Source organism: Macrosteles quadrilineatus, unplaced genomic scaffold, assembly GCF_028750875.1.
Source record: "Macrosteles quadrilineatus isolate MER2022 unplaced genomic scaffold, UCM_ALF_1.0 Scaffold_1__1_contigs__length_201487025, whole genome shotgun sequence".
NCBI lineage: Eukaryota > Metazoa > Arthropoda > Insecta > Hemiptera > Cicadellidae > Macrosteles > Macrosteles quadrilineatus.
Genome location: NW_026542594.1, coordinates 12,048,505 through 12,064,659, shown reverse-complemented (window position 1 = coordinate 12,064,659; position 16,155 = coordinate 12,048,505). Strand labels below are relative to the sequence as shown.

Sequence of the window (16,155 nt, the reverse complement as noted above, 5' to 3'; positions counted from 1 at the left end):
GAGTCGTTTGTTGATATTTTTATAGAGTAGAATCAGAGATGCAATGAAACATATATGTACTGCATTTGCTATTACATTTTTTAGTCCTCGACGCTTTGATAATCATATTAGTTTTGTCTGCTGTCTTTAATGCAAAATTATTTGTTTAACATTTTTTATACTAGCCTATAGATATAGTTTCTTTAATATTTCAAAAGACTGTTTTGATAAGGCACAACAATACTTTAAAAGTTTATAACAGCTGACTTAGTTTTGCTAATGATTTATTGTGAGTGAAGAAACTGAAGATGGAAGGATTTGTTATTTAATATGAAGAAGAGTGAAATTTAAAAATTTCCATTTAAATTTAATAATTAGTATTTTTGCATCTTCAAAATTGAAATTGAAAATGTCAATTATAAATAAAAAGATACCTATGTAATCAAGGGAGATGAAGGTAAATCGTATGTGAAAGTTTTATTTAAAGATTTGGTCAGTTTTCTCATATCAGCCTACACAAGATTTAAAATTAATCAAAACCAAAATGGTGGTATCCACTACTTACCAGATTTAAAAGTCATACCGGGAACTTAAACGTTTCTATTAAGGCCTAAAAGTTGAATTTTGTTTCTAAAAGCGTAGGCGGATGTGTAACTATTATATGCAACAGATGTAAAGATTAAAATGTTTCTATTTTGTGTCCTCTTCCCGTTGCAAAGCACGGGTACAACAGCTAGTATTTAATATTTATTGTGTTACCAATATTTGAAGTTTCCGATCTATCGATATCTCTGGTCTTAGTTTTAGGTGTAAGCAAGTGTTGTTTATTTGTGGACAAGAACATTGATTTAGTGCCAGCAGAATTATTCCTGGGCTATCAAATCAACCACCCCCTAGAACTAAATTGGAACCTAGACCGTCTCATTCCAGATCAACCGATAGACATTAAACACACATGGACAGAGGCATACAACAATCTCGAAAAAGCCAGGGAAACCCGAAGAAATCAATACAATAAGGGACGTCAACTAGTTGATTACAAAGTAGGTGATTGGGTAATGTTTCGATTAAATCATCAAAGCAACAAAGTGAACAAAATAAATGCCAAACTTTTGCCAGTTTGGTCCGAACCCCTAATAATTCAAGCATTCACTTCACCAGTCACCATAGTTTTAGTTGACCCCAAGTCAGGGAAAACAGTTAGGAGAGCTCACGTCTCACAATTAAAAGCCTTTTTTCACCCCAAAAGTTAGGACAAGACCAAAAACACCCAGCTATACACACCAAGAAAACAGCACACAGGCCAAGTGATATAGGATTAGTTAAATGTAGTACCACACCCTCACTTCACACTCAACACCTGTCGCCGGCCTCCACACTGGCGAAGCGCACTGAGTCTAAGGTATCATTTCTCTGAGGTGCCACCTACAGTGGCGGTTGCCAGTGTGTCGCTCGCCCCGACAGCCTCACACAATTACATATACACGCCAACCTCCAAACGCAGTCACAGGTAGTGATCGATACTGCGTATCGATACGTATCAGGACGTGGTGTATCGATACGTGTATCGTATCGTATCCTCATGTATCGATTTTTATCTGTATCGGATAAAATATCGTATCGTATTGTTTATTTATAATAAAAAAAAAAATAAAGATCTCAAATATACAAGCTGCATAGACAAATACTATGTTACTTGCAAGCTTGTAAAGAGGGTTAGTGCTTGTATCTTACCTCAGAAAAGCCGTTTCCTTCCTGTGTCTTTTTATTTGTATCAAACATACCTCCAAATTCCGGTAAACCCTCAAAATTGGAAAACATTTTGTCATTGTTTTCCTAGTTTTTACACAGGGATAATTAATTGAACCAAAAAGTACTAATAATGATGGTGGGTATGCCACTTACTCATTAAGTAGTATACCGTAATATGGATAATGAGGGTCCCCACTTCCATTAATGGTGGCCCTAGTTTTGAGGTTATTTGCAAAACATAGCTGAAATTACATGTTTTATCAGTGTTTTTAAAGATGCTATGGTAAAATATCAAATTTCCACTACTAATTTTGAGGGGAGGAAGATGGGAAGACAAATTTCTTACCATAAAAATAAGATTTATATTAATAAATAAACAATACGATATTCGATACGATATTGGCTATAGGTGTATCGATACGGGCATATCGATACATTGATATTTTGCGGTCCTTGTATCGATACGTATCGATACGCACATCACTAGTCACAGGTTAGCTAATTTTTTATATATTTTGGAATTTGCGGTCGAGCCATAACTTTTTTAATTTCAACAGCTCGAACCTGCAAACTGTGATTTGTGATTGGAGGGAGGCAAAGTCGCGCTTACACCTTCACACATACACTCACATAACACATACAATTACCATTAAATTTCTGTGTACTATTTCATGTTTCCAGATATTTGTGATATATATATTTATTTCTTACTATTTATTGTACGATGTTATATGTTATATTTATTTATGTGGAGCTTAGTCTCCACAACCACTCAAATGTCCCGCCTAGTTAGCTATCTCAAGTCCAGGACTGCTCGCGCATGCGCAGGAGCAGGTGAGTGAAGTGACCAAAGGAAGTCCCTGTCTTGTGCCTGGCTTCCAACGGACAACATGGGTCTCTAAATTGGTGGGAAATGGGGGAGGCGACCTCCCTTGAGGTATTGTGTCGTAGGATAGTAATAATTAATTAATATGTAATTTCAGATCATGTACAGATGAACCTCGTTTGTACGAACCTCGATAAAACAAATTCCTCGATAAGACGAGTTATTTTTTTATCCCCTTGACACTTTCATATAGGTCAATGCTAAAAACACCTCTATACAACGTAGTAATTAAGTTAAAAACCTCCATAAGACAAATTTGTTTGTGACATGGGCTAGGACTGATTAACCTCTATACAACGAATATTCTTAGGACAAAACCTCTACAAGACGAACGTGACCTCTATAAGACGAATTTATCATAATCTTAACCTCCATAGTACGTAGTTTTCAAAACAAACAGAAGCTTGTCTCAACATGAAACCCTCACCCATCCCTCCTCCTTCCTCAGTCATTGTTTGGAGAAACCTCTATAAGAAGAATAACAGCAGCATTAAACTTTGATAAAACGACCGTCTTTATTAAGAATACCTCTATAGTACGAATTTTTCCCGTATCCCTTGAAATTCGTCTTATAGAAACTCAACTGTAGTCAAATTCCCTAACTCATTTATACCGTCATTTATTATTCATCATTCATTCAAAATGTTAATTCATATTGTGTCCAGTTGACTTATATATTAATATTCCATATGTTGAACGATTAAGATATTTCTGTGTTATAGATGGTTTAATTAATCAAACAAGGGCCTGTGAATTGCGGTAAACTGTCTCCTCTGTTTTAAATAATGTGTCCAGTTATCGTTTCCAACATGAACGATTTGATCAGGAACATAAATCACATGATCAGATCACCAAAGTGTGCATCAAAGTATGCCACAATTTGTTAGCCTACTGATAAGAAGCCCAGCTAATTAATATCACCTTGATAGTAGTAGTGTTTCATGGGTTAACTATATTTTATGATTTTAATTTAACCCAAACAGCTTGTTTGTTGATCCAACGTGTTATCTTGGTAGCTTGGATATTGTAGTACCAGCTATCGGATAAATTTAGTTCGTGTTTGGAAGATATTACATTTATTTCACTGCTACTAAGTAGCTCATTAATTTAATAATAGTGTAACTAGCATTAGCATTTAGTTTTGCCTTTTGACTTGGTATTTATGAGACCAGCTACTAGGTGTTTGGTCACTCTGACTATAATAGTATACGTTGATTATTATTTGGTATCTATATTTATAAAAGAGGAAGTTTGTATATATCTAATATATAAAATTCTCGTGTCACAGTGTTTGTCTGCAAACTCCTCCGGAACGACTTCACCGATCGTTATGAAATTTGGTGTGTAAATTCTGTAGGTATGCAAATCGGACGTAAACTATTTCCCGTTTCGAAATTCTTAAAAGGGCTCCGCCCCAGTGGCTCTGGAGTTTCCCATGTTAACCTTATGAGAAATGGAATTAATGAATCTTAACAGCTGTTTCAATTAAACAAGTTGGTTCTGTTCTATGATGTTCAATAGCATTAAAGTTACAAGGTTTACCAACAGGGTGCAGCACTATTATATATTTTTAATTTATGACAACAGCTAACTTGCAACCAAAAGGTGAGTGAGCGTAGCGAACGAACTTCAACCTGGAGGCAAGTTAGCGTAGCAAACGAGCTAAACTGAAGGCAATGAGCGCAGCGAACGAGCTCCAACCTACAGGTGAGTAAGCGTAGCAAACAAACTTCAACCAGGACGTGATTGAGCAATGTGAACGTGCTCATCTTGAAAATGAACGGGCATTTGTCATAAAACCACATTAGGACATGACGACGTCTGTCGGGCCAGCTAGTTGTTGTATATGGAGTGAACTGTTTGATGGTTAGCTTGGGCATTAGAGTTGTGTATTGATTTTATTTTAGTGGCTGAATAGACCCCTCTTGGTGATAACAGGCGTTGTGGTTTTTATCAGCAAGTGGTTGTGGCACTCACATTGTTTTAGGCACTCTGGGCCTAACTATTGGATAGTTAGGACTAAGCCTGACTTGAGTAGTCAACAACGACCCCCTAGGAGAGTGGAGGATCGGCGGAATAGGCCTGGTGGTGAATATTGCTTGGTGACTTCTTTGACTGGTTCACAATGCCCGTGTATGAGCCAGCCCTATACCGGTTAGACCCGGCTTTTGGCCTCGTGGTTCCCTTATCACATACCCTGGAAATTTACCCAGCCATTGTAGGCTATCCTAAGTCAAACATTTGCGACCGAGCACATATTTAAAAAAAAATCCAGTGCGGAAAAGATGGGTCGCAGCTTCATTCACAACTGTCCCTCGCGTTCCAATCAAATAACATTTACGACACTGCAATCAAGATACTAGAGCGAGGGACAGTTGGACAGTTGTGAATGATGCTATCAGCTGATCGGGAAATCCAGGCACGACGTCATCGCTGGCCACGCTGATCCTAACCGGCAGTCTAGATATAACTTCCACCCGATCACGTTGTGTCCTGTGCCGTTGCAGTATTACCCTTCGTTTTTAAACCTAAATGTTCATTGTTATGTTCGAGTACTGGTTCTATTTATTTATTTACATATGAATTGACGACCTTAGAATAAAGCAAGAAGACATCTGTACTGGCCCGATGTGAGTAAAAAAAAAACCAGTTACAATTTAGCAACACATTTGATCACATTAATGCAGGTATTTACACCATATCTTAGTATTTAAATGAGTTCAGGAGACTAAAATTCAATATAATTAATTTACTTACTTATCTTGGATTGTACTGAGTTGGTCGGATAAACCTCCAAGGTTAAGACTTCCTTCTTCCTGATATAAAATGCGAATTACCTTATCTGATCCAGGAACATATGAATCTAGAACTTTCCTAAATTTAGGATCATTTTTAGCATAAACCACAGCTCCTCCAACACCAATGAGGGTTAATCCTATAGTAGAGTAGAAAAGCTTCCGTAACCTGTAAAACCAACAACTTACATTATCCTACTTGTTACACAAAAAAATACAGTTGACATGTCTTTAGAGCACAAAACCTAAAAACATTGACATTATAAATACCCCTGCCGCAACAAACGTGCAGACTAAGCAAATTTCCATTTTCCTGACTGGATTTTTACTAAAATATTCCCTTAAAATTGTCAGATTTATTTTCTATTTAAATAACGTTAAGTTAATTTTAATGAGTACTTAGGTTTGCTGCTACAGGCAAGGTATTGAGTTGTGTTTTTTAATTGAAACGTTGATTGCTAGTATGAAATAAACAAAATTGACAAATTTGATTAAAGTATACCCATAAACAAGCAAACTACAAAAGTTTACTTATTCTCCATAAGAATAACATGGGAATATACAAAATTATTTCTTTTACTAAGCTCTACAAAATAGTTTGGAAAGAAATTAATTGTGACATTTTATGTTTTTAGGGTCAAAATGGGAAAAACCTATGTTAACCCCATAAAATCCCCCATAAACAATCATGTTCCCATGTTTGGATCATGCTGGTTTGCGAACTCGTAACGTTTGTAACGTGTACCAAATATCATCAAAATCGGATCATTTTTGCTTGAGTTATCGCGCTAACGGACACTTACATAAATATATATAAATACCCCCGCCGCAGCAAACCTGCAGACTAAGCGAATTTCCATTTGCCTGATTGGATTTACACTAAATATCTCCTTAAAAATATCACATTTATTCCCTATTTAAATAGCATCAGTTTAACGAGTACGTAGTGTATGTGTCGACATGTGTACGTAAGTAAATGTTTTGTGTTATTGTGTTTTAGTATTAAAATAGTCTTGCCAATCTGCCATTTTTTCACATGTACAAGTCATTTTTACCATCCAGAAATCATGTCTTTTTTTTTTTTTTTTTTTAGGGAGAGGAGGGAAAATGCTTTTACGCACACAGGTAGCCAGCCTGTAGTGTGAGACTCCTGAAAATTGTCAGACTACTCACTAAAAAACCCCCTCTACTCTGTTGGACACAGACCTGGAATTGTTTGTCACATTACTTCAAGTCAGGCCAACATGTGACCTAAGCCCTCAGGGCTCGCACCGTTTCTGGCATTTCGATTCTTAATGACCTACAACCGCATCCCGGTCAAGGTCGATCTTCTTGGCGCGGAGAATACCCTGGATATAATGTGACACACAGGTCCAATTGTCCTCACCCTCCGTCATAATCGGTATGACCGTGTCCACCGACAGCAGTCCTATTAATTGTTGAGCCTCCAGGCGGGGCCTTTCCCAGCGCTGGCAGTGGAAAAATGTATGTTCCACGTCATCGAGAATGCCTGGGCAGTATATGCAGTCGGGTGACACGGCTTTGCCCATCCTGAACAGGTACGACCGGAAAAAGCTGTGTCCCGTCAGAAATTGGGTGAGGTAGAAGTCCACCTCTCCCTACCGCCGATCAACCCAAGGTTGGACTTGCTGTATCAGTCGCCTGGTCCAGAGTCCCCGCGTCTCCTGTTCCCAGCCCTCCTGCCACAGCTGGTAGGTGCGGGTGCGTTCCTCTGTTCATGCCTCGTCCTCCCCACGGCGCCGGTAAATTGCCTTTCTCTCCACCGCCAAAAGTTTGATGGGGATGACTCCAGCAAACTTTTCATGAAATCATGTCATAGTTGGTCTGAAAATATCATGTTTCACTTGGTCTGCTTAGAGCACATGGTCGGAAAATTCAGAAAAGTGTTTTTATTAAATTTGTCATGTTACACAAAGAGCTAAGGTTGCATTACATATTCTATTCAATGAAAATTATTTATTAAATCAAATCGAATTGAAATAGCCTATTAATTTTAAGAGCAATGATTATCTGTGATATATTATTATTTTGGTGTTTTTATGTAAAGGGTCAAATTCTATCGTCAGTATTACTATTCTTAACATTTTGTATTTTCTTGTATTGTAATATTTTTGATCAGAGTATCGCATTTTTATTAGTGAGAGTTTGATTGTGTAACGTAAATGGGGGAGACAAAGTGCTCGGTCGAAGGCTAGGGTTGATAAAGGGTCATGAGGATAGACTCCCATTAAATTCATAAAGTGTAAATATTAAATAAAAGTCGTCAATTAATCGACTCAGTAGTCGATTGGCCCCGTTGCATTAATCAACAATGGAGTGATGTAGATCACAAGACTACGTAATGTTCCCTGTTGCATTGAATTGTAAACTGGCCAGTTGATATACATATGAACATCTTTGGAGAGTCTGGTGGTCTAAAATAAATAAATAAAGTTGTCAAGGCTAGGTCATCCCGAGACTTTGTAGTTTTAAAATGTGGCAAACCACCAAACATAACTTACAATCAACTCTCTCACTCTCTCTTTCAAAACACAAATTGTGCACAAAAGGTTATTACATTGTTTATAACTTTATTTGTATCACAGTTCATATTTTCAACTCATTATACAGCATTTTTACAAAAACTCATCTTTTTATTCACCTGTGTTTCAGCTAGTATTATAAGTATCAATCTGGTATAAATTTAAGAGGTAAATGGCTTAACTGAAAGAAGTATACAAAGTATACGCAATGAGTGTTGATGATCACATTTTGTAAATATATTTTGACAGTGTAATTTGTATAAGTTCAGTTCATAATATTTAATATCAAGTTGGTGAATTCATGAGTAATCGGCTTAACCGAATCCATATATATAAACATCTTGAAGTCATACCTTTGGTAAATATTTCCTGAACAAACAGTTTCATAGATATTTTCAATCAATATTTCAATATTATTATTTGCAATTTTACAGTTTTACAGAGTGTCAATTCACGTCACAATCTTTCATCAGAGTAGCACATTTCAATTCATGGAGTGTTCAAATAAACACATCTATTAGTTTTAAGAAGTGTTAGAATTAAGCTGAAGAAGGTGTGAAGGAGGACAATATATCAGACCTCTCACGGTCCATAAATCGGACTTCTGGGATATTTAATTACAGGGCCCACTTAACATCTTTAATTCCACTGCGCAGCTCTGTGATTGTATGTCCTCAGTAGTTCAATTAAATTCAAATTAAATTCATAAAAAACCCCACCAGGGGGGCAACTTTTTGTTACATTCACACCTGTATGGAATACCTAAATTGTATTACATAGAGGTGTGAATTAATTTTTATTTGAAGAGATGAAATCAAGTAATTAAGTAAAGAACGTTTTTATTTTTTTTTTTCTTTACAAAAAGTGATAGCACTAATTTGAGAGGTCTGGTAACAAGGAAGCAGATTGGCATTACTACCATGGCAGGTTGGCATTGATAAGGGTATCAGTTATTATCTCTAAGGCAATTATCCACATTGATCCACATTGATATTTCTGTGTTTGTTTACTTGTTTATTTATTTGTGTCATATTCGTACAGAGATTATTTATATTTATATTTACATGGGCAATAGTTTCCAATTTTGAGCAAATAGAGTCAAAATGAGGTCAATTGTTTTACACATTTTCATAATTACATATTTTGAGAAACAATGAATCATCTGAGTCATATTATGTAACCACTGTGAGCGACATGAAGGATGACGAACAGAGCTCACGTTCCAGCTGTGGTGGGGCGAGAGTAGAACCTACCCGTACAGACAGGCAGACAGCGGGCCGTCCACAACAATGTCCCCCGCCCCCGCCCACTCCATCGGCAACAGCTGACACTCCACTGCACCACGTCAATGAACTGACTGTTGACATCTACTCGACGCTGAATGCTGGGATTCCCAAAGTGTGAATTACGTGCGCGTTTTCACCATTCAAATTGTTGATGGATTGATGCAGTCTGGTTTATGATACAAGGTGTCAGTTGACAACAATTTTTAATTTCTCAAATACCGACCTCAAAGCAAAATGTTTATTATTGTTAAAGTTTCAGATTTTCTATTTTTGTTATTCAAATTTCAAATGTTTAGGTCTAAAATTGTTTCGTGTTAAATGTATTAAATGTAAATCAATGGAAAAATGAACAAAAAAAATGTGTCGTGTGAATGAAGCGTCTGTTGCCACGTCAAGCATCGTCGCGCCGGGTCGAAATTGTCCCGGTATGGAAAAGGCCTTCGTGCGGACCTGAAGGTCGCTCGGGCCAATTTTTTTTGGCAGGGGAGATTTCTGTGCCGATTTTGAAATCAAAAGATTTAAAATCCGCGACAGGCAATGGACAAGTCAGTCCAACATGACGTAACGCGGAAGGGTACGAACTGGAAGACCGTTGGGAGCCGTGCCGTGTGCAAACGTCTCGTCGTCACTCGTGGCTCAGTAATCGCGCAGTCAACATGTGAAGTCGCGTTTTGTCGCTGGTGTAGGACGAACTTATTAATATCTTCATTCGTAGCTCGGAAATTCGCGTTCGGGCGAAAATTGTACGTGCATCAAATGATCGCAATTGTCAAAATTTCGCCGAATTGCATTTGGGGGTGTGTTTTTATTAGTTTTAAGTCGAGACAGTTGAGATGCCGGATTGATTGTTCGCGTTCGTGATGAAAGTTCGTACATGCATCACATCGATAGCAAATGTCAGTTTCTAGCGAATCGTGGGTCGTCGTGACGGTATTTTCAATTGAATCATTAAACGCCAGCTCGAAAAAACAAGAATTAATAAGTCCTACACCAGAAAAAACCGTGTCGTGAAATTTCGCTCGGTCAGACAAAGTCACAAATCACCACGAGTCAGTTTTTAAATGTTCCGTCCGTGTGAGAGTGTATGTGTATGTGTCGACAAGTGTACGTAAGTAAATGTTTTGTGTTATTTGTGTTTTAGTATTAAAATAGTCTTGCCAATCTGCCATTTTTCCACATGTACAAGTCATTTTTACCATTCAGAAATCATGTCATAGTTGGTCTGAAAATATCATGTTTCACTTGGTCTGCTTAGAGCACATGGTCGGAAAATTCAGAAAAGTGCTTTTATTAAATTTGTCATGTTACACAAAGAGCTAAGGTTGCATTAGATATTCTATTCAATGAAAATCTATACTTATTTAATACGCAAGCAGGTTTTTTGTGACAATTACTCCTCCAAAACTACTGAACCGATTGACATGTTTTTGGTGTCATTGGAAAGGGCGTAACGTGAAGTTGTGCAGGAAACTTTCTTTTTAGGGAAATAATTAGAGAGTGAGGCCTGGTGGCCCTTTAAAGTTTCGTATTTCTCCTTAAGATTAACATGGGAAACAAACATTGTTATTAAACTACAGCTGTTGTCAGAAATGCTGTTCTGCTATTTAATTTAATTTGTTTACCAGGAGAATTGTTTCTTTGGTGCCATGTGGTCAATGAATCACACTTTTGCATATATTTTAAATGTTATATACTATATAAAATGATAGTACTGTAATACATTAAGAGATCTTAATTTAAATAACCAATAAGCAGGATTGAGCTTTTGCCTATATGTTTCCTGATAAGTTTGTGTATCCTGTGGTAAGTGTGTTGTATCTGTTTCCGTTTCCCAAAGTATATCATAGTATCTTAAAGTAAAACAGAATTTTTCTTTTCTGCATTCTCACCCCGTAGCGAAGCACGGGCAGAGCAACTAGTTATTTATTAAATCAAATCGAATTGAAATAGCCTATTAATTTTAAGAGCAATGATTATCTGTGATGTATTATTATTTTGGTGTTTTTATGTAAAGGGTCAAATTCACTTTTTGTAAAGAAAAATAAAAAAAATAAAAACGTTCTTTACTTAATTTCTTGATTTCATCTCTTCAAATAAAAATTAATTCACACCTCTATGTAATACAATTTAGGCATTCCATACAGGTGTGAAAGTAACAAAAAGTTGCCCCCCTGGTGGGGTTTTTTATGAATTTAATTTGATTTTAATTGTACTACTGAGGACATACAATCACAGAGCTGCGCAGTGGAATTAAAGATGTTAAGTGGGCCCTGTAATTAAATATCCCAGAAGTCCGATTTATGGACCGTGAGAGGTCTGATATGTTGTCCTCCTTCACACCTTCTTCAGCTTAATTCTAACACTTCTTAAAAACTAATAGATGTGTTTATTTGAACACTCCATGAATTGAAATGTGCTACTCTGATGAAAGATTGTGTCGTGAATTGACACTATGTAAAACTGTAAAATTGCAAATAATAATATTGAAATATTGATTGAAAATATCTATGAAACTGTTTGTTCAGGAAATATTTACCAAAGGTATGACTTCAAGATGTTTATATATATGGATTTGGTTAAGCCGATTACTCATGAATTCACTAACTTGATATTAAATATTATGAACTGAACTTATAAAAATTGCACTGTCAAAATATATTTAAAAAATGTGATCATCGACACTCATTGTGTATACTTTGTATACTTCTTTCAGTTAAGCCATTTACCTCTAAAATTTATACCAGATTGATACTAAAAATACTAGCTGAAACACAGGTGAATGAAAAGATGGATTTTTGTAAAAAATGCTGTATAATGAAATGAAATTGAGCTGTGACATGAATTGAACATAACTAATACTACTATTGCCTATTGTACACAACGTTAATATTTTGAGAAAGAGTTGATTGTTTGTTAAGTTTGGTGGTTTGCCACATTTTTAAAACTACAAAGTCTCGGGATGACCTAGCCTTGACAACTTTATTTATTTATTTTAGGCCACCAGACTCCCCTAAGATGTTCATACGTATATCAACTGGCCAGTTTACAATTCAATGCAACAGGGAACATTACGTAGTCTTGTGATCTACATCACTCCATTGTTGATTAATGCAACGGGGCCAATCGACTACTGAGTCGATTAATTGACTTTTATTTAATATTTACACTTTATGAATTTAATGGGAGTCTATCCTCATGACCCTTTATCAACCCTAGCCTTCGACCGAGCACTTTGTTTCCCCCATTTACTTTACACAATCAAACTCTCACTAATAAAAAATGCGATACTCTGATCAAAAATATTACAATACAAGAAAATACAAAATGTTAAGAATAGTAATACTGACGATAGAATTTGACCCTTTACATAAAACACAAAAAATAATAATATATCACAGATAATCATTGCTCTTAAAATTAATAGACCATTTCAATTTAATTTAGTAAATAATTTTCAATTGACTATAATTTCTAATATAACTTAAATTCTTTGCATGACATGATAAATTCAATTAAATACTTCTCATCCTGAATTGCGACCATGTGCTCTAAGCAGACCAAGTGAAACATGATATTTTCAGACCAACTATGACATGATTTCTTGATGGTAAAAATGACTTGTACATGTAAAAAAATGGCAGATTGGCAATACTATTTTAATACTAAAACACAATAACACAAAACATTTACTTACGTACACATGTCGACACATACACATACACTCTCACACGGACGGAACATTTAAAAACTGACTCGTGGTGATTTGTGACTTTGTCTGACCAAGCCAAATTTCACGACACGGTTTTTTCTGGTGTAGGTCTTATTAATTCTCGTTTTTTCGAGCTGGCGTTTAATGATTCAATCGAAAATACCGTCACGACGACCCACGATTCGCTAGAAACTGACATTTGCTATCGATATGATGTATGTACGAACTTTCATCACGAACGCGAACAATCAATCCGGCATCTCAACTGTCTCGACTTAAAACTAATAAAAACACACCCCCAAATGCAATTCGGCGAAATTTTGACAATTGCGATCATTTGATGCACGTACAATTTTCGCCCGAACGCGAATTTCTGAGCTACGAATGAAGATATTAATAAATTCGTCCTACACCAGCGACAAAACGCGACACATGTTGACTGCGCGATTACTGAGCCACGAGTGACGACGAGACGTTTGCACATGGCACGGCTCCCAACGGTCTTCCAGTTCGTATCCTTCCGCGTTACGTCATGTTGGACTGACTTGTCCATTGCCTGTCGCGGATTTTAAATCTTTTGATTTAAAAATCGGCACAGAAAGTTTGCTGCAACAGGGAGGGTAAACAAAATTTTTATGTAAAATGTTATTAGTTAAGTATGAAATTAATGCATTTTCCAAATTTGATCAAAATATGTTTATAAACAAGCAAACTACAACAGTTTATTTATTCTCCATAAGAATAACATGGGAATTTTAAATTTAGTTTTTTGGAATTTTCTCCGTAACTATTAGGCGCATAATGACGCTTCAATATACTTAATTATTTGTTTTTTTAAGCTATATTAATTGGTATGGAAAGAAATTGCTAAATTTTAAGTTTTTACAGTCAAAAATTGGAAAAACCAATTTTTACCCCATAAAACCCCCCATAGACCCCTGTTCCCATAGTCCGATCATGCTGGTTCGCGAACTCGTTCAAATAAACGTAGGTTTACATGTTTGTACCAAATTTCATCAAAATCGGATGATTTTTGCTCGAGTTATTGCGCTAACGGACACATATATAAATATACATATATGTACCTATATGAATTTGAACGGATGATGTTTTTGAAATAAAAATGAAATGAAATGAAAAATCCTTTATTTTTTCAGGCAAAGTTAGGGCCACATGGCCCTTTCTTACACTTAACCTGACATTAAAAATATAACATAAATAATGTGACATAGGGATAACTTAATCTAATTAAACATAAAATATTTAACAATTCAAGTACCTACATATCTAAAAAAACATAAAAATTTAACAAATAGAAAAACACATTCACACACTCTCGCATACACGCATCAGCAAACGCGCAAGGTAACAGTAGCCCTAGGACACGCCAGCCGAGACCATCTTCTCAAAATAGAGCTTTTTCAGTGCTGCCACAAACTGGGAACGTTTTTCAAGGGTCTTAATGTGTAGGGGTAGGCCGTTCCACAGACGACAAGCGGTAACAACAAAAGCCCTGCCATAAGCTGTGGTCACATGATGAGGTATACGCAATGTGATAGAAGAATAACGAGACATTCGTGAACTGCCCTGAGACACAAATTTAAAATCGGATTTGAAATATTTTGGGGAGCCTGTTTTCAAAATTGAAAAAACCAATGACAAAATTTTAATGAATCTTTGATCATTTAATTTCAGGATGTGTGCCTCAAGGTAGTATGGCGTGATATGCTCCATACGTCGCAGACCATAGACAAATCTCAAACAATAATTCTGTGACCGCTGGAGCATACCCGCCTGAGTCGCAGTCAAGTCATTGATCAATGAGTTGCAGTAACTGAAGTGGGGTAGTACAAGTGATTTGATCAAATGTAGTTTAGTGTGTTGTGGTAAAAAATTCTGTAATCTTTTCAATGAATGTATGGAGGCAAAAACCTTTTTTCGTGTGTCCGTAACTGCTATGTCCCAAGTAAGTGAAGAGTTGAAAGATATACCAAGATTCTTGACGTAGTATGGAAGTGCTTTACCATTAACTGTGATTGGGTTTATGGAGTCTAAGTCAATTGAAGGTCGAAGTCGAGAATGGCTAATGACAATCGGTTTCGTCTTTTCGTGATTTAGTCTCAGTCCATGATTCTCAGTCCAAGTAACAATTCGGTTGACATCTTCATTGATCCTTCTGACACAGTCGTTTTCGTTGTTTGCAGTAAAATGGTCATAGATTTGTAAGTCGTCAGCGTACATGTGGTGTTTACAGTTGACCAAGGTCAAGTTTATGTCATTGACTTACAGTACGAAGAGCAGAGGCCCAAGGATTGACCCTTGAGGCACACCGCATGTAACAGTCACCCAGTCTGATCTCGTGTCACCAATCTCCACACATTGCTGCCTATCTGACAGATAAGATCTCAGCCATTTAAGAGAATTATGGGAAAACCCTATGGCCCGTAATTTCTGAACCAGCAGGTCATGATTAACACAGTCAAATGCTTTAGAAAAATCAAATAGAGTTAGAATCATTCCTTGTCGACGCTCCATAGCAAGTTTTATGTCTTCAGTCACTCGAAGGAGTGCTGTCTCTGTACTGTGTGCTGTCCTAAAACCAGATTGATAAGTCAGATAAAATGTTGTTTTCTGTGATGAATTCAGTGATTTGACAGTGAACGATTCTTTCTAGGCCTTTAGATAGAGCGGGCAAAATACTTGTCTATAGTACTGTACTTCATTTCATAAAGCAAACCGATTCATATATGTCTTTTTGACAGAATTTCGAGTCATATTATACTAAAATACTCGCCTTTGGCTCGCTGGGGGCTCCGCCCCCAGGCCCCCTTTTTTGGTTGGGGGTAAAACGAAATGGGCCATGGCGCAAGACCTGCAATTGAGCCTAATTTCAGATCTTTAGCTAATCTAGAATTGGTCAAAATTGATTTAGACCGATGCACCTGTAGGAATAACATTGGGGGGGGGGGGTTTCTAATTTTCGTGGGGGGGGAGTTATATTTGTAAAATTTCACTTTTTTAAAAGGGCGCAAGATCAACAATCATGCCAAATTTCAGATATCCAGTTAATCTAGAAATGGGTACACGTGATTTAGACTTATGCACCTGTAAGAATAACATTAAGGGGGGAGGATTTAATATTTTGCGGGGGGGGGGGTTGAAAATACGACGCCCCCAGGCCCCCTTTTTTGGTTTGGGGTAAATA

General features: G+C 36.7%; 1 protein-coding gene across 2 annotated transcripts in view; it reads right to left on the bottom strand.

Moving 5' to 3' along the window:
• The window catches only part of LOC129004092 (MICOS complex subunit Mic60-like), a 121,179-nt gene that overhangs the window by 80,418 nt on the left and 24,606 nt on the right, over nucleotides 1-16,155 (bottom strand). For both annotated transcript variants that reach the window (XM_054432489.1, XM_054432497.1), the window contains exon 3: nucleotides 5,375-5,581. In XM_054432489.1, coding sequence (XP_054288464.1) covers nucleotides 5,375-5,581 — 207 coding nt within the window. The remainder of the gene's footprint in view (nucleotides 1-5,374; nucleotides 5,582-16,155) is intronic.